The sequence below is a fragment of the Elephantulus edwardii genome, unplaced genomic scaffold (assembly GCF_000299155.1).
Source record: "Elephantulus edwardii isolate Elephantulus edwardi_28Jun2011 unplaced genomic scaffold, EleEdw1.0 scaffold00207, whole genome shotgun sequence".
Classification (NCBI taxonomy): Eukaryota; Metazoa; Chordata; class Mammalia; order Macroscelidea; family Macroscelididae; genus Elephantulus; species Elephantulus edwardii.
Window position 1 is genome coordinate 362310 of NW_006399957.1, and position 27509 is coordinate 389818.

The window sequence follows — 27509 nt, forward strand, 5'->3', positions numbered from 1 at the left end:
TACTCTCATAAAGAAAATCATCTCCAGGAATTTTTATCTAATTTTGTTAGCACTACAGATGAATAACTTGGATGACTCATCGTTTTTAGCTCTGAACACATTACCGAACACCACTACTCCCTATGTAGCCTCATTTCATTACCTTACTTAATCCTTAAATTACTCAAAGTTCAGAACTATTTTTCTGTCCATCCTGAAGGCAAGGGAACATAAACATTAATGATAAAAGAGATAGGCTCAGACACACAGCTACCCCATAGTGGAGCTGAGATTCGAAACACCACCTTCTCAACCTCATTGTAGGGTAGACTAGGATGAGTGTCCCAACTTCACTATCATTGTTAGGCGTCGTTATGTTGAATACAACTCATAGCAACACTACGAACAACAGATCTGAGTCCTGTCCTATCCTGTAACGTCCTTGCCCTCCCTGACACACGTAAGCCCATTGCCACAGCCACTGTATAAAAATCTACCTGGCTGAGGATCTTGCTCTTTCACTAACCCTCCACCTTTCCAAGCACGATGACCCTTTTCAAGGATAGCCTCTTCTACCAACATGGCCAATTATATGAGACAAAGGTTGCCTGCCTTGCCTCCAAGGAGTACTATGGTAGTCCTTTCTCCAAAACGTTATCTGTTCCAGAACAATCAGTACTTGTTCTCCAACACCACAGTTCAAAGGCATCACTTCTTTTTCTGTCAGCTTTATTCATTGTTCAGCTCTCAAGATGCACAGCTGGTGATTGAAAAGATGATGGCTTAAATCAGGAGCATCTTAATGATTTGTTTTCCCTTGTGATTTTAATGAAAGTTTACAGAAAAGTTGGATTTTCATTCATTTATTCATTCATTGTTGTGCATCTTCATTCTTAAACTGACATCATTGCTCTTCAGGACTCTGGAAAGGAGCCTGACAGCAGACTTCCTCAAGGCTATCCATCTCCTGATCTCCTGACTGCTGGGACCAAGGATGTTGATTGTGGATTCAAGTAAGATGAACTTATTGAGAACTGAAATGTTATCTCTATCTATCCATTAAGTATATTGCTACCTGCTGGTCTTTCATATCCCCTAAGTTGTACCGAGGAGTTTCCTGTCTATTCCAATCTTCTTTAGGATTTTCACCCAGAAGATATTTTATCAGATGATTTTAGGCATCCACAGAAATGATCTTGTGGTAGTTACCCTTTGTTCTATTGATCTAATACATTATGTTGATTTGTGTTCTAATGACAAACTATCCCTTCATTGCAGGATGTAAAATGAGTGAGGGCAGCATGAAGATGGCCAAGCCTGACCCCTGCTAACTCCACAAATGGAAACTATCCTCATCAACAACATCCACAGTATAAATTAATTCCAATAAAGTCAGACACGGTCTCCCACACCCCTGCACCTACTTTGTTGTAGAGTTGTTTATGACTCACAGTGACCTATGAATAACAGCTCTGAATCCTGATCCCTTGAGAGTTTCTGTTCTATTTCTATTTCCTTGAATTAGTTTGAGTAGGTTGTGTATGTCTCAGAATTTCCCTACTTTATTTTGGTTAACCGTTTGTTGCCATATGACTGTTGGTAATATTCTTCCATAATTCTATTTATATTATGTCCTGACATTTGTAATTTCTTCTATTAAGTTTTCATTTTCTTTTTCTAGTTCCTTTCTCTGGTTATTCCCTTCCAGAATCTTTTTCTGGAGTCATATTTTTAGTAATAAACTGAACATGCAGTGAGTATCTCTTGGGGCTTGGGAGAGGGGCAGGGATGATGATAGGAGAGGGGGCAGGGATGATGGTGGGAGAGGAACAGGGATGATGTGAGACGGGCAGGGATGATGGTGGGAGAAGGTAATTTTCCTATCAAATGGGACTCACTGGTGGTTGTCTTTTTGCCTCTGCAGTCCTCTGCCTTCTTGCTCCCCAATTCAAAGTTCCCTCAAAGCCAAGCACCATTTCCTTACTGGATCTGTAGAGAAAGGTGGAGAATGTGGGCTTGATGATGCTGCCATTATTTCCAGAATTATTCCTCTCAAAACGCACCTTAAGCAGGACCATTTTAACTTGCTGTTTCAGGAAATGGCCTTTGTACACCATTTCAGGAACTGGGGTTTTCTAGAGACACAATCCAGGTGGTGTCTAGGCAGGTGGCCCTGGGTGCCTGAGACAGCAGCACAAAGGCTGTACCAGGTTCTGGGATCACTGCTGTGAAGCAGTGGGGTCCAGGGCTTTCTAGCAATGCCAAATGGCTGCTGGAAATGTTAATATAAATAATATGCTTCACTAGCAAAGTTAGAGCTAAGCCCCCTCCGTCCCTTCCCCAGTGTGTGTGAAAGGAAATAACTGTTCACTCTGAGGTCAGAATTACCCTTTAATGACAACTGACTGGAAGGCTTTATTATAATAATAACCAAGGGGAAAAGAATCATTCTTTTCCTTCAGAGAGCCACTTAGCAGCAGTTCGTTGTGAATGCTTAGAAACAAATGCAGGCTGTAATGGCTCAGGGCCTCAGGAATGAGGAAGTAGCCAAAGCCTACTTAGCATTTCTCAGGCGGGAACCCTCTTGGTGCTATTATTTTAAAGTATAGCTCTTTATAATTATTCCATATTCATCTCCTGGAACACCACACCCACACAATCGTCTTGCTTCTGTCAAACAGGCTGCTAACAACCTATTTTTATGTTCTCAAAATGTAGGTGCATATCAACTTCTCGATGCAATTATTATACTTGAATGCATCTCACTGTTCTCAAGGGGTGTTTATGAAACAGAGGAAGCATCACGGCCCAGGCAAGGACGACGGTGCTTCCTTTGCTAGATCTTTTGGTCCAGAAGCTGTTGGTGGTCACGGCTGGCATGTCAGGGGCCTGAAGCATGGACTCCAAGAAGTCTGCTCTGCTCTTGCAGACAAGTGTTGAGGCCACTAAGGACAAGTTGGTGGAGATCCTAGCATCTTATGCATTATTGGAGCTTCCACATGCCTTCCTTCAAGGTTCTTGCCAGATTAAAGTTAACAACTAATGATGGAAAAACATCCAGTGATCAAAATATTTTCAACCAGATGCTTATAATCTGTGCACAATGAGGCACACATGCACTTATTCCTCCATCCTGTAAGCATTCATTGGATACCGGTATAAGCAAGGTAAGACATGCTGAAGGTATCTGTGAAAGTGACGTTGTTTGGAAGCAGAACCTTACATGACATTATCAGCGACCATGGTTATAAAGATGTAGGGCAAATCCTAATCTGACATGATGCATGTCCTTTGACAGGGAAGACGGTCATATGGGGATAGAGACAGAGATGGAGTGATGCATCCAGAAGCTGAGAAACACTAAGGGTTCCTGGCAGACACTAGAAAGGATTTTTCACTGGACTGCTCAGAGCATGGTCCTTTGGATAGCTGGATTTTGAACTTCTAGCCTCTTGAACAGACAAACAATGAACTGCTAAGGTCACAGAAACCCCAAGAAGCTCTTGCAGATACCTTGTCCCAAGTAGTGGTTTGACCCTATGAAAAATGACGCAGTCTCTGCCATAGGGAAGCCTAAGCTATTAGTGAGTGCAAGTAGCTCTACATACTCATGGTCTTCTCTGCAGTCCTCCTCTTGATTCTTATGCTTGGAGGAAATCAAGGAAAAGGAATGGCAGATGCCAGAGAGAGACTCGGACTTAACTACTGCAGTTCGAGGAGGGCACCAGGTAGAGGTTTCAGACTGAAAATCTGTTAATTGTGCTTTCTTGGGAATTATTAGGAAGATGTAGCATCAGGATTGGAGGAAGACTGGAAGCACTTACTGCAAGATCAAAGACTACAGCTTTCAATAGGGACTGCATCTCAACACAATTAACACCCTTGGTACAAGCAGTCAGGCAATCAGGAGGCACATGGCAACTGGAAAAAATCTGCAGTTAGGGACCTCTCCAAATTATTTAGTAGTAATGATGTCAGTTTGAGAGCTAAGGTGCATCTGATTCAGGTCATTGTCTTTCTCCTATTACTTGCTATGCATCTGAGAGCTGGACAATGAGTAAAGATGACAGAAAAAGAATTGACGACTTTCAGCTGTGGTGTTGGAGAAGCGCACTGAACACTCCATGCACAGCCAAAAAAACAAGCAGATGTATCTTGGAGAGGGTGTAGCCAGAGTGCTCTTTGGAGGTTAAGAATGATGAGGCTTTGTCTCATATGCTTTGGGCATGTTGCTAGGAGGGACTGGCTATTTTTTGGAGGAGGACATGATGCTGGGAAGGGTGGAGGGTCAGTGAGAGAGAGGAGGACCCACAACTAGGTGGACTGACACAGTGCCTGCTGTAGTGGGCTTGTGTGTGTCAGGAAGTGTGAGTGAGGATGGCATGGGATGGAACAAGGTTCAGATCTTTTGTTCATAGGGTTGCTGTGAGTCATGCTCGACGGCACCTAACAACTCAAGAAAAGAAAAATCTTCATCTTGGCACCAGTAGGCAACATCATGATAGATGGAGAAAAAAGACTGAAGTTGTCAACAGTTTTACTTGTGTCCACACCCAAAGTAGCAGCAGTTAAGAAGAGATCCAGATGGGTTAAAATCTTGTGCCAATGTCTTGTTAAAAGTCAATACTGTGTGTCTGAACTAAGCGATGGATTTTTGCTTTCAACACTGGGCCAAGAGACAGTATCATGATAGATGGAGAAGGGTTTGAAGTTGTCAATGATTTAACCTTGCTAGGATCCATAACCAACCCTTTGCACTAGCAGTCAGGTGATAAGGAGCTGTATTGTGTTAAGTCGGCTGAGACCTCTCCAAAATACTGAGGAGCACTGCTTTCAGTTTGAAGACTAAGGTGGGCCCAATTCAGGCAATAGTCTTTTCAATCACTTGCTACGCTTCTGAGAGCTGGACAATGAGTAAGGATGACAGAACAGACACCACTTAAGTTGCGGTGTTGCAGAAGAGTACTGAATATTTCATGGACTTCCAAAAGAACAGATATGTCTAGGACAAAATGGAGGCACAGTGCTCCTCAGAGGTAAAGCATCACCTCTCATACTTTGGGATTGTTGCTGTTGTGTTGTTGTTAGGAGCCATGAAGTACAGGTCATCTCTTTCAATGGCCCTCCATTTCGCAAGCATAACATCCATTTCCAAGGAATAGCCTCTTTGAGCAACATGCCCCAGTGACTGTGGTAAGAGGCTTGAGTGTGTCAGAAACTGTGACGATGGCACAGGCTAGAACAGGGTCCAGGTGTGTTGTTCGCAGGGTTGCTGTGTCATACTCGATGCCACTGAACAATTCACCTGAAGCAGACAATGCATAAGGAAGACCAGAGATCTCTGGTGTTGGTGAACAGACTGTCAAAAGAACAAACCTGTCCTGGAGGAAGTGGAATCAGTGCTCCTTAGAGGCAAGGATGGTGAAACTTTGTCTCCCATGCTTTGACCATGTTACCAGGAGAGGCCAGTAACTGGGGGAGAATCATGCTTGGAAAAGTAGAGGTTCAATAAAAGACCCTCAAGATGGTTTGATACAGTGACTCTATCAATAGGCTCAAGCATGGTGTTCATGAATGGATGTGGAGGGTAGGGCAAGGTTTCAATATGCTGCATATAGTATTGTAAGAGTTGTAGTTACTAAGACTCCAAAAAGCATCTCTTTGGTCAGTCAATAAAAATCCATCTGAAACACTGGTATTCCTTCCCTGATAATAAATGATTGTTATCAAGTTCATTTTCTACTTGCAGAACAGGGCAGTTTGGTCTGTTGTACATGGCATTATTATGAGTTATAGGGGACTTGACAGCTCCTAACAACAATAATAATATTCAGGGAAGGGATGATACAAGAGTACAAATATTAAGAGGCAAGGATCAGCCAGCATCATCTTGGAGTTGGCCACAACTTACAGAAATTCTTTTAATGGAGGATCATTTGTTGGTATTGATTTTGCCTGAAAGTTTTTTTATTTTTCTTAAAGTTTACATTTTAAAGAGCCACTGGGCATACACTTTCAGTTCAAGTTACTTTGTAAAGGCTCTGAAGATATTTTTCCATTGCCTTGCATTCCACTACTGCAATTGAAAAGGTAGTTGCCAGTGGTTTGAGGCCACCAGCTGCTCCATGGGAGGATGGGCAATCTCGTCCCATGTGATTAACTGCCTCTGAAAACCCACTGAAGGGTCAGAAAACTTGCCAGAGGGTACTGTTCCCCTGCTCTGTTCACATAACAGCTCTTGCTCTAGGTATAGGTTTCACACAAGTACAATTAAATGTTCTGGGATTCTCATTCTTCTCAATGTTGGCCACAACTTGCTATGATCTACATTCCAATGCCTTTGCATAGTCAATAAAGGATAAAGAGACATTCTTCTGTTATTCTTTAAGCTAGAATCCATCTGACATCAGCAATAACATCCCTGGTGCCTTGGTCTCTTGTAAACCCTACTTGAACTTCTGGCAGTTCCCTATCTATATATTGTTTTAGCAGTTTTTGAATGATCTTCAGCAGTATTTTGTTTATACGCTGATATCAATGATATCGTTGGATAGTTTCCACATTCTGTTGGATCACCTTCCTTGGAAATGGGAATATAGACCTCTTCCCATCTGTTGGCCAGACAACTATCTGGCTGTCCTCCAAATATCCTGACATAGACTGATAAGTGTATCCAGGATTGCCTCTGTTAACTGAAACAAGTCAATTGGTATCCCATTGATACCTGGGCCTTATTTTTTTTTTGCCAATGTGTTCAGTACAGCTTCAAATTCCTCTTTCATTACTTACTTGCTGAAACAGAGACAGACCTGAAGTGCTTGCTTCAGAAGGTCAAGGACTGTCGTCTTCAATGCGGATTGAAGCTAAACATCAAGAAGACAAAGATTCTTACCACTGGGCCAATTGGCAGCACTATGATAGATGGAGAAGAGACTGAGGTTGTTAACAGTTACAGCCTGCTTGGTTCCACAATCAACTTTTGGCATCAGCAGTCAGGAAATCAAAAGATGAATTTGTTTGGGAAAATCTGTCAGGGACCTCTCCAGAGTACTGAGAAGCAATGATGTCAGTATAGAGACTAAGGTGTGCCTAATCCAGGCCATAGTCTTCACAATTACCTGCTATGCATAAGAAAGCTAGACAATGACAAAGGATGACAGAAGAATTGATACCTTTGAGTTGTGGTGCTGGAGAAGTCTTGAACATACCATGGACCACCAAGAAAACAAATAGGTCTTGGAAGGTGAAACCAAGTTTCTTCTTGGAGGCTAGGATTTTGAAGCTGTCTCACAAATTTTGGGAATGTGGCCAGGAAGGATGAATCTTTAGAGAAGGACATCATGCTTGGAAGGGTGGAGGAACAGTGCAGAAAAGAAAGACCTGGATGAGACGGACACAGTAACTAGGGCCATGGGGGTAGGCATGTTGGAGTCAGTGAGATTGGCTCGGGACAGGGCAGGCTTCAGAGATGTTGTACATAGGGGTGCTACGTAACAGGAACTTTTTAACACTGGCCTAAAGCCGTGAGGCTGATGGGCCTGTGAACACACTTTGGAAGCTGTCCTGGGAAAGTGCATCCTGCTGACAACTAAATGGTATCCTATTAACTTCCCTAATGAAACTATAATCATGATTATGGTTCTATGTGTTCTGTGAGCCACTGTCAACACATTTTGGACTCAACAGAGCAGTAAGTTTGGTGTCAGTAATAGCAGAAAGATTTGCAGGAGCATTACTGTGACATGACTGATCTCACGGGAGCTGGTTCAGTGCTGTGGCTGCTGCTGGCGGTAGTTCTCTGTTGTGGTGTTGGGAGAAATCATATATGGCTGTTCCCACAAAGCCCTTTGCTCTTTTTACACAGGCTTCAGTGAGAACATTAACTGTGATGGAGTCAAACACATCCATTCCATCTGGACACATTCGTTCACACTATTAGTGCAAACAAGTCTTTTCTGGAAAAACAAACTAGGATGGGGAAGGCTGGAGGCAAGGATGGTGACACTTCAACGCCTATTTTGGGCATGTTGTTAGGAGGATCCAGTCCTTGAAGGACATCAAGTTTGGAAAGGAAGAGTATCAGGGAAAGAGAGGAAGATTTGCAACAAGACTGATTGGCACAGTGACTGCGGCAATGGGCTCAGATCCGCTGATCATCTGTTTGCTATGAATTGTACTCAATGTGACACCTCCTAAAAACAGTATTAAAAAACCAAAAAGCTGGCCAAAAGGAAGGCCAATTAACCAAATCCATGTTATAAAAATGGGTAACAAGGCATGAAACTGAGCATCCATTCTGCCCCTTCAACAGGTCCCACACAGATGAGGGGAGGATTCGAAGCACTTGAGCACAGGTATATTCACCTAGAGCCCTACCCTTTTTGCTGGGCTGGAGCAGCTGATTCTGCTTGAGGTAGCTGCCTGCTTAAAGGGAGCCAACTGGGAATATTTACCCCATGGAATCAACAACGGCTCTGAATCATCAAATATGTTCAATGATCTGCCAACCCACTTACAGTGACTCTGTAGGGCAGAGTGTAACTAACCCATTTCCTAGGCTGACATTGTTACCAGAGCAGCTGGTGGATTCAAACCACCAAACTTCCAGTTAGCAGCCGAACTCCTGAATCACTGATCCAGGCCTGTAATTACATTCTCAGCAGCCCACCCTGGCCACTCTGGGTGATCAGGTTGTAAATGAGAGGCAGTTCTCTGTACAATGGAGAAAACCATCCAATGCTAGTGACAGATGATGAAAGAAAGACAGCATGACACCATGCTGAGACTCTAAAGAGTTAACAAAGGGAAATGGTGAGCTTCTATGCTTGCTCCCCTCACGAGATCACCTGCCCACAGACACACACACACTCTCTGTCACTCTCCTAGAGGCTTATCAATACAATGGAGCTACAACATGTCACTCACTCAAAACAAAGAGGACATGGCACGTGTCACATGACACAGAAGGGGAGTCTGCAGGTGACAACCAGCAAAATCCAGATGATGGAGATTTTCAGGACAGATTGTCCACCTTGTGATCAGTCCATCGCAGAGTGCAGGAGCTGAAAGGTAACCCAGAAGCTGCAAAGTGAGAACATGGATCTCAATTCCAAAAGAAAATTGAAAGAACAAAGTATTTATGGTTATGTGATGGTTATAGCTGAATACAGATGTGATAGTCAACACTATTAAAGAATTAAAAAAATATAAAACTTCAGTTGCTGAAATTGCACTGATTGTTCTTTTAAAGAGAAGTAGTGTTGAAAACCCATTATTCACCATAGCCTACAGGTGGTGCCAACCCAGAGGTCCATTAACAGGGCAAAGGTTAAACAAAAGGGGCTCCACGCCCACAGGACTGTCCCTTGGCACTGACAGCAGCGGTGTGCTGATGCACCCTACAACATGGACAAAAGCTCGCAACAAGCAACACGAGAGAAGCTGGTCCCAAAGGGCATGTGTCACATGGCCCTGTGGGTAGAAGGGCCCTGGAACACGAGGGGAGAGGTGACTGAGCGACACCAAGGTTCTGGGCATGATGCCCGGGATTAAAGCACGTGAACTACAACAGAAGTGGTTACGACATGGCCTATTTCATCAAAAAGAAAAAAGGTGAGCATGGATCCTGGAAGTCTAGATGGAGTGGTGATGTCTAGGATTTGCTTTAACTTGAAGGTGGCATGGGTACGAGGTCAAGCAGGGCTGGTCCAAGGCTGGACACTGTGGGGACCATTCCACATCCCATCTTCTCTGACTCTGGCAATCTTCCTGAACTCATGTTTTGAAACTCCTTATGCTTACTCACATCTAAGCTTGACTGCTGAACATTGTGTTTCCTGGGTTTGTTTCTGTGGGCTAACCGCCTTCTTGAAAAAAGTGTGTCCATGGCATCTAGTGTGTGTTATGGGAGTGTATGAAGTATGTGCATGTTGAGTGTATGGATGTAAATGTGTGTTAGAGGAGCATGTGTATGTGTGTGAACTTATTTTGTACAGGAGAAATGTTGAAAATGCATTCCTCAGCACAGTATCTGGGTGTGACAGTGCATGTGTGAACAGAGCGCTCTGTATGTGTATGTACTGTTATGGGAATGTGTGTGCATTTGTACATCCGTGCATTGCAGTATTGTTCCATGCTGTGAACTGACCCATCGCTGCCCTTCTAGCAGGTATTCAGAGTCTGTAAATCAGATGGGAGGACAATGGCCATCTTTCTCGGAGCAGTTGGTGGATTCAAACTGCTTGCTTTGGGGCTGGCAGTGCAACTCTTTACCACTAAGCCATCAGTGTTCCCTTTAAATATGTGATTGGGGGCATGAATGTGAATGGGAACATTAACTCTCTGCCACTTGTATCTTCCCATTTCTTAGCTTTAATGTCTGTGTGCCCAATAGCGTCAACACCCTCTGCATTCTTAATGTTCTGCTGCAGACATGGATGCACTGACTCGTGCCAATGGAGACCGAGAACGGCGTCAGAATGAACTACAGCCCCGACTGCTGTCTGAAGGAGTTTCTGTGAGGCCACCTCTCTCAGAGCAACCCAATGTGCAAGGGTCGACCTGCTCCGAGTGTGTTCCAGGCTGATGACCTTGGGGTGTAGTCCGCAAGACCTTAACCCAACGGTGCTCACCCAAAAGCTGCACCTCTCTACAGGTGCAAATTGACTAGCGGCTCCACAGAATAAAGATGGGCAGTGCCCCCTGTGAGATTTACAGCCTTGAAAACCTGCTGGAGGTTCTGCTTGGAATCTGCTCCAACTTGATGGCAACGAGGCAGAGTTCAAGGAATCTTTACAAATTTTTACAAGTCCAGTGGTTTTTCCAGCCTGGGTGAGTTTGCTCACTGACCTTTCTGTGAACAGCTAAGCATTAACCTAATGCACCACCAGGGCCTGTTGTTTCAAGGTCTAAGTGCCCGGCCTTCAGGGCATCTCTACACTGCAGGATCTGCTCAAATGCTTGGTGGGAGGACAAGGACTGTGCAGGCAGCAGCAACGACCAGGGGAGAGCTACAAAAAAGGCTTTTATTAACAGGAAAGCAAGGTCAGTTGGATGGATAAGATAGGAAACAGATAAACCAACAGTAAAAGCACCTCAGCTCTCCCAGGCTGCCACCTCCGGAAGACCACCTGCAGCCAGGGGGCGCAGAGCGGTCCCCAGGCCTGTGGGCTTGGTGTGGCCTGAACACAGGAGGCCAGTGCTTGTGACTATTTAAAAGCCTCTACCACCTTAGTTAGCACCTTCAGTCATGTGTATGTTATGTGTCTGACCCCCACACGCCTGACCCTAAATATCATGTGGTATGTGAAGGATTTCCAGATCACCTCACTGGCCGTCAGGTCACAGCCCAGCCCCCAAGGGGCTTGGCATTGACACCATCTTTGGCATCAAGCACACCAACTACCTTGTAACACTACCATCATGTAAAAAAGTATACTCTTGTAGTAAAACATCTTAGAAACAGCTATTTTTGTAAAAGAAAGTTTTGTACGAATATACATGTCTTTCTGGAGAACAGAGGCCCACGCTAAGATGGGCTGGGATGCAGAATGGATTAATCACATGAAGTCACCCAGCTCAGCCTCCAGGGCTGCGGCCATCTCATCGGCCTCAGAGCTGCTGCCTTCTTCGTCCTCTTGGCTGGAGTCACTGGCCGCGTCCTCCTCATTCAGTTTTCTCTTATGGCCCCTGTGAAAGAAGCAGATCTGAGCGTTCGTTGTGATAGCCTGGGAGTCACAGCTCACACAGCTGTCATGGCCTCCACAGTGCCCAGACACAGCATCATGGCTTTCCCAGCACATGATGCCCTGAGACACAGGGCCTGGCCCGCTGAGGCAGGAGCCCCCACCCCTGCAGGAGAGCCCAGGGCATCGAGGGGCAGCACCCCAGACCTGGAGCTGCAGACAGCCCCAGCCTGGGTGTCCGATGCTCTGCAGGGGAGGGCAGGAATGGCTTGACCTGCAACCAGGTGACCTGTTCTCCAGATAGGGTTTGCGTGTGTGTTGAACGCCTTCGAGTTGAGCATGACTCATAAAGACTCTATGAACAAAAGGCCTGAAGCTCCTCTTAAACTATCGACATTTATCAAAGTTCACAGAGTTTCCAAAGGCATGCTGTCTAGGAAGTGCACAACAACACAGGACTGAAAGCCAGTAGTTGAAAATTACCTCAGTCTTGGGACACAAACAGTACAAGTCACACTGTCCCTGGTCTAAGCTCGTTTCCTCCTAGCATGAAGGCTGGTATTTACCTTCGGTTGTTATGCTGACTGTATGGCCCAGTGAGGAGTCCAGAGTCCACCTGCAAAGATGTGGTGACTGGGAGACCACCTGTCAGTGTGGCAAGTGGTGTGAGGGCATAGCACCACCGTCTCTGTGATGCCAGCTCTTGGGGCACAAAGGGCCACAGTCACCATTTGCCACATGCTCCCATAGGGCCACTGGTCCCACAGAGGCACAGCCACCACACACCACTGTCCCATACGCCACTGTCCCACAAGGCCATTATAGGGCCATCACACAGCACTGTCTCACAGGGCCATCACAAGACCACCACATATGCCATTCTTACACATGACCACCACACACATCATATGCACACATGCCACTGTCCCACATGCCATGCATATACAGAACCACATGGAACTTAGAGATGACCACTGCACACACAGGCACAGTCATACATAATTATTACCACACATGTCCCTCTCACACAGGACCACCACAAACATACTATATGCACAGAGGACCACCACATGGCAGAAGAGCACATGTCAGTATGACCATCAGGAGGAGCATGCAGTCTCCAGTGCTCATCCGTTTGTTTAATGAGGTTAGTTTCAGCTGAGGGGAAGGCTGTGTGAATGCTTTCAGGTGGGGGATTCCCCACATGGGGCATGTTGGGGACAAGTGTGTTTGCTGCACTGGGGGAGGGAGCTGGCCCTGGCACCATGTGCTGAAAAGACTGAGGGGAAGGAGTCTGCCCCAAGTATACCAAGCCCACTTTCAATCACATCTGCATGCCCCACTCCACTAGAATCTGTTGGAAGTGCAGGGCCCACTCCGCTGTAGCTTGCAGTAGCAGGAGCACTACAAAAGGAGAGTGAGCCTGTACACATCATAGTTAATTGAGTTAAACAAGAAATGCTTTTAGAGAAGCAGATAGTATACACAGCTTGATGGACTGTGGCTATGGAACACGTGTCTGAATATGGACTTCTCCAGGACAGGGTCTGAACCTGGAATCACCCCCTAGGCTGCATGCTTCTCTTTAAACAATCCCCACCTTTTAAATTCTATTGTCAGTAGAGCTAAGGTTTGTTAATTTTGTCCATTTTCACTAAGAATAGACTTTTGGTTTCAATGATGGCTCTGTTCCATCAACTTCAGTTCTAGTCTTTTATTCTTCCTGAACTTGGAAGGGTTTCTGCAACTGCTAGGTATCAAGTCAGCTATCACTCACAGTGACCCTGTGAACAATGAATCTGTACGGTGTCCTATTCTGCGCCAACTTCATCGTCTCAGGTATGTCCAAGCCCATTTTAACAGTCACTTTGTCAATCCACTTCGTTGAACCCATTTTCTTACTGACCCTCTACTTTTCCCAGCATGACAAAATACACAAAGCTGGTGAGACGAAGTTCCACCATCCTTGCCTCCAAGGAGCACCCTGGCTACACTTTCTCCAGGACAGACCTGTTTGTTCTTTGGGCAGTTCATGGGATACTCAGTACTCTTCCCCAACACCACAACTCAAAGGCATCAATTCCTCTTCTATCACCCTTATTCACTGTCCAACTTAATCTGCTCTTCCCCTCCACAATCTTTCGGTAAAATGTTAGGTTAATGAATCTTTTGTACTTTATAATATAGGCATTTCTGGCCATCAACAGCCACCTAACAACAGCTGCCCCTACGAGATTTTCTGCATTGTGTCTTCATTCTCGGTTATATAAAAGTATTTTCTAATTACTCCCTCATCCACTGGTTATTCTAGGGTGCTTAATTTTTTAGTGTTCCTAATTTGTTACCAATTTCTAATTTAATTGTGATGGGAATGAAGGATCTCTTTTACTTCACTACTTTTAAAGTTATTTAATGACCAAGCATATTGTCTGTCCAAGTATGTAGACAAGTGTCCATTAAAGAGCACGCTATCTCCTTGTAGGTTATAATGGATCTCTCAAAACAGCACCACAATGTACACAGGATGCAGCCTTGGTGGTAACAGAGGAACTTAAACCCTAGTTTAGTTCCAAACACTCTGCAGTTCCTGTGTGTTCCTCACTCCAGTGTAACAGAAAAAGCTTCCAGAAGCAGCTAATGCCAAAGCTCACCAAAGAAACGTGATTACAAAGATTCTCTTCATTTTCAGAAATGACCAATCTCTAAAACATATTTAAAGGAACTCTTGCCTAGGTCAACTATTCAATATTGAAAATAGTTTTCAATTGTTTCTTTAGTGACATCTGTCCATACATAGTGGGGCTGTTGACAGGACAGTGGTTCAAATTCATCAGCCACTCTGCAGGAAAAAGATGACGCAGTCTGCTTCTGCCCAAATCTGTCAAGCCTGACGGAGGGTTCCCTTAAGTCCTGACGACAGCAGATCTGTGGGCTCTCGGGAGGGGTTATTCTCAAAGTAAAGGAGGCTTTGCCGTGCAGTGGTTAAGGGGTTGGCTCTAAACAAAATGTTAGCAGTCTGAATTCAGCACCAACGCAGGAGAAAAATGTGACGGGCTGCTTCTGTAAAGACTGAAGTCAGGCTCTGCCGAGGTGGAGCCAACTCACGTGACTCAATGGACAACAGAACATTGCCGGGTCTGTGCCATCCTCCCAAAGGGTGTTCTGTCTGGAGCTCTGGTGACCTAGTGGAGAAAGAACTGCCAACAAAAAGCAGAAAATTCGAATCCACCAGCTGTTCTGTGGGAGAAGGATGGGCAATTGTTTCCTACGCGATTTACAGCTGTTTGGAAGCAGGAATGGCATCCACTTCCTAAACAACATGCCTCCAGAAACTCGATGAACTTCGATGAATGTCGATACTTATAGAAAGGCTTCAGGCCTTTTGTTATGAGGGTCGTTATGAGTTGTGCTCAACTCCAAGGCAATCAACAACAAAAACAAAACTTGCTGGAGGGTTAGTTATGAGTGGGTTCCAATTCGACGGCTCATGAACAACAACGTCAATCTGTCGTGTTTTGAGAGTTTCTCTTTTCTGCTGACCCTTTACCAAGCATGATGTCTTTCTCTCAAGACTGATCCTTCAGGATAAACAATTTCAAAGCAGGAGAGACAAAGTCTTGTTATCCTCACTTCTGAAGAGCATACTGGCTACACTTCTTCCAAGGCAGATTTGAAATTTCCTGGTAGGAGTCAATATTCTCCAACACCATAATCCAAAGGTATCAATGAGTCCTTGTCCAGATTTCACATGTATATGAGGTGATTTGAGTCAGATACTCTTTAAGGTTTTTTTTATAATTTTAGCTTTTACTCCTAGAACTTTGGTTCATCCACTGTTATTGTTGTTACGTGCTGCCGAGTTGCTAGTGACCAATAGTAACCCTATGTACAAGAGCCCTAAACCCTGCTCTATCCTGTGCCAAACTTATTGCCTCTGACACACCTACCCTCATCAACCCAATCACTGAATTGATCCATCTCTCACTGAGGGTCTTCCTTTCTTGCACAGTCTCTCCACCCTCCTAAGCATAATGTCTCTCTCCAAGTACCAGTCCCTTCTTGTAACACATCCAAAGTATGTCAGATGAAGCTTCATAATCCTTGCCTCCAAGGATCAACCCAGTTTCACTCTCTCCAGGATGAACTTGTCTGTTATCCTAGCAGTCCATGGTATATTCAATACTCTTCTCCAACACCATAGCTAAAAGGCATCAATTCTCTTTCAGTCATCCCTAGTCACTGTCCAGCTCTCTGACAAATGCGTGCGGATAGCATGCACTATGGCCTGGATCAGACGCACCTTAGTTTTCAGCCTGACATCGTTGGTCTTCAGTACTCTGGAGAGATCACTGACAGTCGACTTTCCCAAATCAATGCATCTCTTGATCTGCAGATTTACCAGGAGGCTGCTGGTACCAAGACTGTTGACTGTGGAGCCAAGTAAACTAAAACTGTTAACAGTCTCAATCCCTTCACCATCCATTTTGGTCCATCTAGAGTTCGTTTTTGCATATGGTATAAGGTACAAATCTTATTTTCATCTTCTGCAAACATAAGATAGCCAGTTTGGCCAGTACCATTTGTTAAAGAGACTGTCTTTTCCTCTTTTAATGAATTTCATCTCTGTCAAAGATCAACTGACTGCTGTTGTCAGGTGCCATCAAGCTGAGTATGACTCACAGTGACCCTGTGAACAACAGACCTGAACCCTGACTATCTTGTGCCATCAGCAACCTCTCTAACACAATGGGGCACTGCAGTAGTTCCTGTGTCAAGCCATGTGGTGAGGGTCTTCCTTCCATCCATTCTCCACCTTTCCAACAGGATGTGTCTCTCAAACAAGTTTCTCTTAGCAACATGTCCAAACTATGTGTGATGAAACTTGGCTATTTTTGCCTCCAAGGGGCATTCTGTATGCACTCTCTTCAGCTGACTGTGGGTGGAACAGTATTTACTTCTCAGTTCTCAATTCTATTCTGCTTGTCTATGTGCCCGGTGCTGAGCCAATAGTTGTTTCTGATTACTGCAGTTGTATAATAGGTTTGGGAGGAAGGAAGTGTAAGGTCTCCTACTTTTGTTTTCCTTCTGCAGTAGTGCCTTGTTTATTGGGGGCATCATTCCTAAAAAGCTGATGATTACTACTTCCATCTCTTTGAAGAATGATGATGAAATCTGAATTGGGATGGCATTATACCTGTTGATTGCTTTTGGTATTAACTGTAATTTTCACAATGTTAAGTATTCCTGTCCATGTTACTATCATGTGCCATTGAATCAACTGTGACTCACAGCGACCTGAAGAACAGCAGATCTGTACCTGCCTTATCCTGCGCCATCCTCACCATCTCTGATTACTTGAGTTCATTGCTACAATCATCATCAATCCATATTTGTGGGTCTTTCTGTCCTAGTCTGACCCTACATCTTTCCAAGAATGATGTCCTTCTACCAACAGGTCCAAAGAACACAAGATGAGGCTTTACCAACCTCATTTCCGTGAAGCACTTAGGTCACACATTCTTCCAGACAAACTTGTTTGTTCTTTTGGCAGTTCATGGGACAGTCAGTACTGTTCTACAACATAACTCAAAGGCATCAATTCTTTGTCTATCATCTTTATTTACTGTCCAACTTTCAAATACGTAACAAGAAATCAAAAAGACTATGGCGTGGATTTAGCTCACCTTAGCCTTTAAATGACTATCCTTGCTCTTAATACTTTGGAAAAAATCTCTCATAGCAGATTTTCTCAATGTGTTATGTTTTTATTTCTTCCTTGCTGGTACTAAGGGTGTTTGCTGATTGTGGTTCCAAGATGAAATCAATGACAATTTTAATCTTTGCTCCGGCTTTTGTAATGGTGCCTACTGGCCCAGTGATGAGGATTTTAGTTTTCTTGATGTTGAGATGTAATCCACATCGAAAAGTATAGTCTTTGATCTTCTGCAGCAAGAGCTTCACGGCCTCCTCACTTTCAGCAATCAAGATTGTGTCATCTGCATAATTTAGGTTGTTTGATAAGTCCATCTCCACTCCTGATGCCATTTGTAAAGTCCAGCTTCTCCAATTATTTGCTTGATATAGTATAGCCCAAAGTCTTCCTCCTTGATAGTGCCAGGTTACGTGTGGGAGGAGGGCAAGGAAGATGAAGATCTTTGACTTCGGTTTTTTTAAACCCTGAGTTGAAAGCACTTCTATCTTGGGGATTTATCTATCTTATTCTATCTTTCGGTGGGATATGAGGCATTTGGAAGAGGAGTAAGAAGCAGTCTCAGTGCTTTTTGGCTGAGGAGTCAGATAGATATAAAGGATGTCTGCAATCCGAAAGGCATCAGAACCATTTTGGTGGTTTAGGGGCTTTCCCTCCTTGACTGAAACCTTGTTGGGGACTGCGGGGCCCTAGCTTTGCTCCCCTCCTTTTCCTGAGGAAAAAAAAAGGATGGAAAATCTGAAGAAATAGGAATAAAATAAGTAAATAATAATAACCCACATGGCCCTGATACACACCTTTCTTGATTTTAAACCATGTACTCTTGTTCTGTTCAGACAACCACCTCCTGGTTTAGCTGTAGGTTTTGCATAAGCACAGTTAATTGTCCTAGGATTCCCATTCTTCTCAACGTTAGCCATAATTTGTTATACTCCACACAGTCAAATACCTTTGCATAGTGAATAAAACATAGACATTCTTCTGGTATTCTCTGCTTTCTGCCAAGGTCCATCTGACATGAGCAATGATATCCCTGGTGCCATGTTCTCTTGTGAATCCAGCTTGAATTTCTGTCAGTCCTTTGCTGATGTGCTTCTCTAGCAGTTTTTGAATAATCACCTTGCATGCAATATTAATGGTACTGTTTCATAGTTTCCACATTCTGTTGGATCACCTTTTTTGGGAATGGGAACAAATGTGGATCTCTTTCAGCAAGTTGGTTAGGAAACTGTCTTCCATATTTCCTGGTACAACCTGGTGAGCACATCCAAGGCTGTATCTGCTGGAAGATGGCAAATAGTATTCCATTATTTCTTGGGCCTTTTTTTTTTTTTTTTGCCAATGCCTTCAATGCAGTTTGACCTTCTTCCTTCATTACTATTAGTTCTTGGTCATATGTTACTTCATTAAATGATTCTGTACCAGCCAATTCTTTTTTATACAATGTATCCCTTCCACCTTCTTTTGATCCTTCAGGGACCAGTCAAGATTCTGCCCACAGCATCCTTCAGAACTGCAACTTGAGACCTGAATTTGTTTCTTCAGTTCTTTCAGATAAGAAATGTTGACTCAGTTCTTCCCTTTTTATTTTCTGACTCCAGTTCTTTGCTATGACATTTCATCGTAGTACTTTCCTTTGTCTTCCTCAGTTGCCATGTGAAATCTACCTGCTATTCAACTCTTTTCGTTTTACTTCTTTCCTTTTTTTTTTGCTTCTCATTATTCTAATGCAATTTTCAGTCTCTTTTTGACATGCATTTTGGTCTTTTCTTTATCCTTTGGTAATGACTTTTTGCTTTCTTCATGGATGGTATCCTTGGTTTCATCCTACAACTTACCTGGTCTTTGATCATTAGAGTTCAATGCTTCAAACCTATTATTATTTTTTGTTGTTGTTGTTGTTAGGGAATACTTTAATAATAAAATATTTTTTCAATTACATTTTTTGTTTTGCTTTTTAAGAACAAACCCATTATTAAGATGGCTTTAAAACTCAGGTGGAGGCAGACTCAAAGATGTTTTTCTTGTTCTAATGGCTTTATTCTGGTTTTTTTTCAGTTTCACTTTGAACCTGAACATGAACTGATGGTCTGTTTCAGTCACCACCTGGCTTGGTTTTGACTGCTGATATTGAGCTTTTTCTATCCATGAGCATGTCATATACTCCCATTTATGTAGGCTTCTTATTGTTTGTGGACAACAAGAGAACTCTTTTGGTTTCTCATCATTTTCCTTATGCAGATTTTTTGTCTCTGGTTAGACTTACTCTCTAACATTTCATCTTTTGGATGGCTATTTTAAATCAAAGATTCTCACCATTGGGACAATTGGCAGCACCATGATAGATGGAGAAGAGTTTGAGGCTGTTAACAATTTCAACCAACATTTTTGGCATCAAAGGCCAAGAAATTAAAAAAAAAAAAGATTTGTTCTGGGAAAGACTGCTGTCAGGGACTTCTCAAAAAGTGCTCAAGAAGAACAATGTCAGTCTGGGGACAAAGATAACACCTGATCAAGGGCATGGTCTCTGCAATTACTTGTTATGCATCAGAGAGCTAGACAATGAACAAAGATGACAGAAGAAGAATTGATGCCTTTGAGTTGTGGTGCTACAGAAGAGTACTGAACACAGCACAGGCTGCCAGGAGAACAGGTTTATTCTGGAGAGGGTGAAACCAGGCTGCTCCTTGGAGGCAAGGATTTTGAAGCTCAGTCTCATATACTTTGGGTATGTGGCCAGGAGGGAGCAGTCCTTGGAGAAGGCCATCATGCTTGGAAGGGTGTAGGGACAGTGCAGGAGAGGAAGACCCCAGATGAGGTGGATTGATACAGTAACTGGGGCAACAGGGTTAGGTGTGTCAGAGACAGTGAGACCGGATCAGTATAGAGCAGAATTCACAAATGGTATTGTTCTCATATTTTCTTTTCAGTGTTTGGTGAGTTGGTCAGAGTCATTCATGTTTTTATTTTTTCTTATTTTGAGATTTTCTATGTATGGAATCACTGTTACTGCTCTCAGGAGCTGTCAAGTTGCATGGTTCCCAGCGACCCTATGAACGATGTACGTGAACGCTGTCCTGCACCATCTTTATCATCACCCTTATCATCTCCAACACTGAGGGCTGATCCAAGTGAAACCAAATCCTCAACAACTTCAATCATTTCTATTTATCACGTTGCCTGCGAGGCCAGCTGTGAAGATGTCTGTTTCATGTTGAAGCATAATTCACATCCAGTCTTTGATCTTCCTCAAGCAGGGCTACATGTCTTGTTTCAGCCAAGCTGTGTCATCTGCACACTGCTGGTTATTTAGGAGGTTTCCTCCAATCTGGATGCCAAGGTTTTCTTCCTATAGTCCAACTTATCAAATAATTTGTCCAGGACATAGATTTTTAGAACTATGGTAAAACAAGCTGATGCACAGCTTTCCCAATTTTAAACCATGCTGTATTCTTTTATTATGTTTGAACAACTGCTTCTTGGCCTGTGTACAAATTCTACATAAGCACAATTAAGTGTTTTGGAATTCACATACTTTTCAGTGTTATCCATAATTTATGACCCACAAAGTCAAATGCTTTTGCACAGTCTCCATAAAATACTGGTAAATATCTTCCTGGTATTCCCTGCTCTCAGCCAAGATTTGACATTAGCCGTGACATCACTTGGCCTCTTCTGATTTCAGGGAGTTCCTGTATATGTACTGCTACAACTATTAACTGTTCAGTAATTTCGGTATTCTGTTGGACCACCTATTTTTAAAAAATTTTATTTTATTAACTTTAACGAACATTTACAGAGATTTTGGATTTCCATTCATTCATTGTGGCACTTTTTTCTCTTACCCCTCACCCCCAGTTCGCTCCTCTCTTCGAAAAGCAAAAGATAAACTCTTTCATTGGTGGACAACCCCCTCCCCACCCCCCGCCCTGAATGCACTCCACTATGCAAACTTAATTCTGGATTCCAGTGCTATATGTCCCCTGATTTCAGGAAGTGTTGTACTAAGGATGTTGACTGTAGACCCAAAAAAGATGAACTAGTTGACAATTTCAATCTTTTCTCCATCTATGTTGCCTACTGACCCTGTGGTAGATTTGTTTTCTTGTTGTTTAGATGTAATCTATATTGAAGGCTGTAGTCTTTGATCTTCTGCAGCAAGCACTTCAAGTCCTCCCTTTCAGCAGGTAAGGTTGTGTCATCTGTACAATACAGGTTGTTGCTGAGTATTCTTTGGATCCTAATGTCATTCTTTGACATGGTCTCTAGCTTCTCGAATGATTTGCTCAGCATAAAGACTGAATAGGCATGGAGAAAGGCTCTAACACTGATACACACCTTTCCTGATTTTAAACCATGCAGTTCCCTTGCTGTTTGGACCACAGCTTCTTGGTCAAGCCACAAGTTTCACTTGAGCACTAGGAAGTGCTCTGAAATTTCCATTCTCAGTGTCAGCCATAACTTAAGATCCACACAATCAAAAAAATGACACACATTTTTCGGATATTCTCTGCTTTCAGCCAAGACACATGTGATATCAGCAAAGATTTCCCTGGTGCCATGGTGTCTTTTGAACCCAGCTTGAACTTCTGGCAATTCTTACTGTGCTGTTTAATGTACTCTTCTTGCTGTTCTTGGATAATCTTTAGCAATATTTTGCTTGCATGTAACATTAACGACATTGTTCAATTAATTTCCACATTCTGTTGGATCACTTTTCTTGCAAATGGTAACAAATATGGATCTCAGTCAGTTGGCCAGGTTGCTGCCTTCCAAATTTCCTGGCACAGCCTGCTAAGCACGTCAGAGTTGCTTCAACTAGTATCCCACTGATTCCTGGGGCCCTGGAGGGCAGTTCTACTCTATCCTGTGGGTTTCCTAATGATTAGAATGGACTTGGTGACAAGGTGAGTGATAGTAGATGAATTCCACCTGAAATGAGAGAGGGCACCCTTGGTCTCTACGGCTAAGTCAGCATTTAGAGCATTAGGCTATGTGTCTTATGCCTTTTATGGGATTTGAGAAGGTCTTTAGAAATAGTGCTTTTCTCTTTACTCGTTCACACTGTGCCAGAAGGGATGGGAAACACTTGCGTCAAGACTGAAATAGTCCAGTTCTTTGAGATCAGATCTCTGGAGAAGACCAAGATGCTGTGATCACTGTCAGTGGGAAATCGGCCACTTTGAAACTTTTCTCATTTTCTTTAACTGTTACCAGTGACACTCACTGTATTTTTTGCTAATTAAATATTGTCATTTTCTACTTTCTTCCCAAACCAGAAATAATGTGCAGGAAGAAATCTGATCTGTTGTTTTTCTGAAATCTTGGCCATCAGCCCCAAGCCCTCCCATTATCCAAAGCACAAACAGGCCTCCCTGGAAAAGGAAGAGGAGAGCTTAGACTCTGCCAAGGTGGATGCTTGCCAGTATTGCACATGCTCGTGATGATGGTGCATTTGTATTGTTTGCTGAAATGTTCTGATGCTACCTTGTTCGCGCAAATGTTTTTCCAAACATCCTTGAATTTTCAGCTTCATGATTTACCACAAGGAATACAAGTGCACTGTATATAACACATTTCATGTGTACTACTTTAGAAAAGGAATGAATTAACTTCTGGTTGGTAGTCAAGTTAAAAAAATACTATCATCCTTTTCAACTAAAAGCTATTTTGAAGCTCAAGTGACACTATGACTGGAAAACAGCTTGTCCCTATGAAACAAGCAAGATGTGCTGCCAAAGAACATGTGCGTTTGTGTGTGGAACCTGCCTCTGCACAGGGGAAAGGACCGCACTGACACACTACAGACAAAGTCCCCTCCTGTGCACCTCCACAACTCACTGATGTTAGAACTGATCCACAGCTGAGCCCTCACTGCATTTCTGAGGTCATAAATTGTCCACCTTTCTCCTACAGAGCAGCTGGTGTACTTGACCTGATAGAGGGGAGAGGACTTTTAGGTTAGTGATTCAACTTCCCATGAACTATGCTACTCTGTGTGTGTGTGTGTGTGTGTGTGTGTGTGTGTGTGTGTGCGCGCGCGCGCGCGCGCGCGCTAATATAGTTGTTATGTTGGAACCAACTCATAGCTGACCTGCCAGTGGATTTGCAGAAGCTGTAAATCACAACAGAGAAGACTGCCCATCTTTCTCGCATGCAGCAGCTGGCAGATTAAAAATGGATGTCTTTGGGTTGGGAGTGAGCTCCTTACCACTAGGCCACCAGAGTGCTCACATGTATGTTATGTCATCACATCCTGTCAAGTTGGAACTGACTTATGAATGACCCTCCAGTAGGTTTTCAGAGGCTGTAAGTCACAGGGAAGGAGAGTTCACATCTTTCTCTGGTGGAGCAGCTGGCAGCTTTAAACCATATGTCTTTGCTGGCAGCAAAACTCCTGAGCACTGCATCACCAGAGCTCCCTACAAGTATTCTTTTATCTCTCTCTCTCACACATACACACATGCGCGAGCGCACGTGCTGTAAGGTGCCACTGAGTTGAGTAGAACACATAGTGGCCCTACACACTGATCTGGATGCAGTCCTGTGTCATCCTCATGACTGCTGGTATACTGGAGGTTCCCTGCTTCACTCCCTGTGCCAACCCACCCCAGCGCAGGTCTTCCTCTCCTTTGCCAGCCTTTGCATGTATTTTTCCTCATTCTGAGTGACTTCCAAGCTGGGCTCTATCTCAAATACTCTAACTATGCATGTTTCTGTATTTCTAGGGTTTTCAGAAGCCTCTTATTTCTGAAGTGGATTTCCAATCCTGCTTCCTATATAACATGTATACTAATAAAAAATTTCTTCAATCTCACTGACATAATGTTGGAACCAACTCTATATATAACGTACATATTCATATAAGTAGAGATTGTGTATTTATAAAACATGCATACACAAAAAACCCCTTCAATCTTACTGATATTGAGCTGGAATCAATTCTGTATAACATATGTACCCATACGTGTAAGTACGTTAGAAAGTAGTTGTTTCTAAGCACCGCTGAGTTGGAACTGACACACCGCTGACCCTCCAGTAGGTTTCTCCCAGTGAAGGAACTGGTGGATTCCAACAGCCTGGCTTTGGGTTAGCAACGCAGCTCCTTACCACTAAGCCACCAGTGCTCCCATTATATATCTCTATATGCCTGCCTGCCTGCCCACCTACCTACCTACCTACCAACCTACCTATAGATATCTAACTATCTCTGGTAGATCACTTGGTGATAAGGAGTGGCACTACCAAGGCAAAGGCACAGGCACATGGGTCAAATCTACCACCTGCTCCATAAAGAAAGACGGGCAATTTCCTACCACGTGCCCTACTTACTGTCTCTGAAAATCTGCCGAGGGACAGCTACGAGTACAGTGCCCGTGAGGACTTTCTTGGACATGGGAAGGGCGGGAGCAGACTCTGCAGTGATCAGCACACCCCAAAACAACTGTATGCTCACACCTGAGTAGACACTGCAGGGACCAGCATGCCTAGGGACCCTCCATGTTTACACCTGCTCACAAAAGAAGACATGCTGCAGTGACCAGAATGTCCCGTGGACCCTGTGCACGTGGAAGGAGTTGCTGCAGTATGCTTCCTGCACAGAGTGCCGGGGGCAGCGAAGTAGGAAACGTGCGCCTGCTCCCCCTCCCTCCTCTCCGCCCCCGAAGCCTTCTCCAGGTCCCACGACCAGCTGAGGTGGGGCAGGGACATCTGTCCTAATACATACAGCCTCACGCCCACAATACTCTCTGAGGGGAGGGTCAGGCATCATGGAGACCACAGCCCTGCATGGTTGCTTGAACATGTTCCTGCATGAGCACATGTCTCTTGGTATACACCCCGTCACTTCCTGATGGGGAGACAGTGTGACTAGTGACCGAAACCAGAGCAGCAACAGAAACACCTGTTCCCAGACACACTGCTCGGGTGTCAACGTGGAAGCTGTTTGTTTTACCTTCTGACACAGGACAAGGCAGCAGCGCCCTGCCTCGGGCCCCAAACCCAGGGTGCCTGGTGTGGGTTTTCTACTTTCCTGCCTGCTTCCTGCAGCGTACATGTGGCCATGTGTGAATTTCACAGCCTGTGCCAGCAGGTGAGACACACGCATAGTGCTAACCCATCAGTGAGTACAGTAGCTGCTGACACCCTGCTCAAGCTCAGTGTCTCCTGACTTGATGGGCCCTGTGCTCTGTCCCTGCAGTTGTTGACCTGGGCATCCTGCTCTGTCCATGCAGGTGCTGTCCTGGGCACCCTGCTCTGTACCTGTAAGTGTTCATGTGGACACTCGCTCTGTATCTGCAGGTACTCACCTGGGCACCTTGCTCTGTGCCTGTAGGCATCTACTGGGCACCTTGCTCTGTGTTTACCTGGGCACGAGGCTCTGTATCTGCATATGCTCACCTAGGCACCTGCTCTATACCTGTAGGTGCTCATCTAGGTACCTGCTCTACACCTACACATGCTCACCTGGACACCTTGCTCTGTACTTGCAGGTGTTTCCCTGAGCACTCGGTCCTATACCTCCAGGTGCTCACCTGAGCACCCTGCTCTGTACTGACAGGTGCTTACCTGGACACCCCACAGCCAGCCAGGTTCTTCTTACTGGACCAGGAAGGTATGGGCTGTGGTTCTGTGCTGGCTCCTGGGGTCTTGGCTGCCCTGCTCACTTGCTTTCCCTCCTCCTCTTCCTCCTCTGGCTTCTTCTTTTCACTGTCACTGTCATCACTGCCTTCTCCTAGGATGTCATCCACCTGGCAAGAGGCCAAGAGTCAGGACAAGGATTAGTTTTCTATAGAATCCATGTAGTTTGCCCTTCATCTGAGAGACGAACACTGTAGCAGAGGGTTAGTTCTTGGACTTGACTGCATCATCAGCCACAGCTCTGGTGATGGACCAGACAGCAATTCTAGAGAACATGTAAATACGGGGAATTGGTTTTTCCCAGGAAGTCAAGTGCACAGAGGGAGGCTCTGGTAGCAACATGTTATTTTTCTTCATGGCCCACAGGTGTGGCTGCATCACCATGTGATGTGACCAGACTGTGACCACATTCGGAATCTGGCTGGCCAACTGACCACGTCTTCACAAACTTAGCTCTATGTTGGACTTGCTACAATCCAACACATACTGAGGTGGTTCTGTATTACAGTAAAGGACGAGAAGGCAATGGATTCTTCCATCTGTCATTTGAGAACTGTTAGCAGGACCACATGGCTCTGTGGTTTTTTGTCTTCTACGAAGAACCGTGTGGCTCTGCGATGTGAATTATGGGAGGGCCATATGGTTCTGTGGTATGACTTGTGGGAGGATCATGCAGTTCTGTGGTGCAAACCCTAGAAATATCACATGGTTTTGTGGTGTGAACTTTGGGATGACTATGTGGTTCTATGGTATGATCTGTCAACAGGCTACCTGGTTTTGTGGTGTAAACTGTGGGAGGACCATGTAAGCTCTGTGGCATGAATTGTGAGAGAGCCACTGGTACTCTGTGATGAGAGCTGTCTGATAGAAGATGGTATTCTTCTGTGGTGGGAAAATCACATGGTGAGAGCTGTGGTAGATTCCATTCTCCTACCACAGAACTCACTTCTGCCCCAACACATGGCTCTCCAGGGAGGACTGCATCCTGAAGGGCACACTGAGCCCTGTGAAACCCTGAGCAAGGCCCTACCCACAAAACACCTGGGCTTCTGGCCCACAGAAACCACGAGGCAATACATGAGCCCTGTCATAAGCCGGTACACTCATGGTCATCAGCTGCACAGGAAAGAAAACACACCAGTTATCATTGCTCTTGTTGTTGTTATATGCCGTTGAGTCGTTTGCGACTCATAACGACCCTATGTATGACAGCCCTGAACCCTGCTCTATCCTGTGCCAATCGCACTGCCTCTGACACACCCATCCCGATTACCCCAGTCACTGAATCAATCCACCTCATAGAGGGTCTTTCCCTCTTGCACTGTCCCTCCACCCTCCCAAGCATGATGTCCCTTTCCAAGGACCTGTCCCTACTTGCAACATGCCCAAAGTATGTCAGGCAAAGCCTCAGAATCCTTGCATTCGAGGAGTTGCTTGGTTTAATCCTCTCCAGGATGAATCTGTTTGTTTTCTTGGCAGTCCATGGTACATTCAAT

At 44.4% G+C, this 27509-nt stretch overlaps 1 protein-coding gene across 1 annotated transcript in view; it reads right to left on the reverse strand.

Annotated features, from left to right (window-relative positions):
• Nucleotides 1–11537: 11537 nt before the first annotated feature.
• The window catches only part of CTDP1 (CTD (carboxy-terminal domain, RNA polymerase II, polypeptide A) phosphatase, subunit 1), a 62711-nt gene continuing 46739 nt past the window's right edge, over nt 11538–27509 (reverse strand). The window contains exons 12-15 of the mRNA XM_006897228.1: nt 26036–26123; nt 22204–22251; nt 18888–18912; nt 11538–11667 (exon numbers count right to left, since the gene is read on the reverse strand). Of these exons, the coding sequence (XP_006897290.1) occupies nt 11538–11667; nt 18888–18912; nt 22204–22251; nt 26036–26123 (291 nt within the window). The remainder of the gene's footprint in view (nt 11668–18887; nt 18913–22203; nt 22252–26035; nt 26124–27509) is intronic.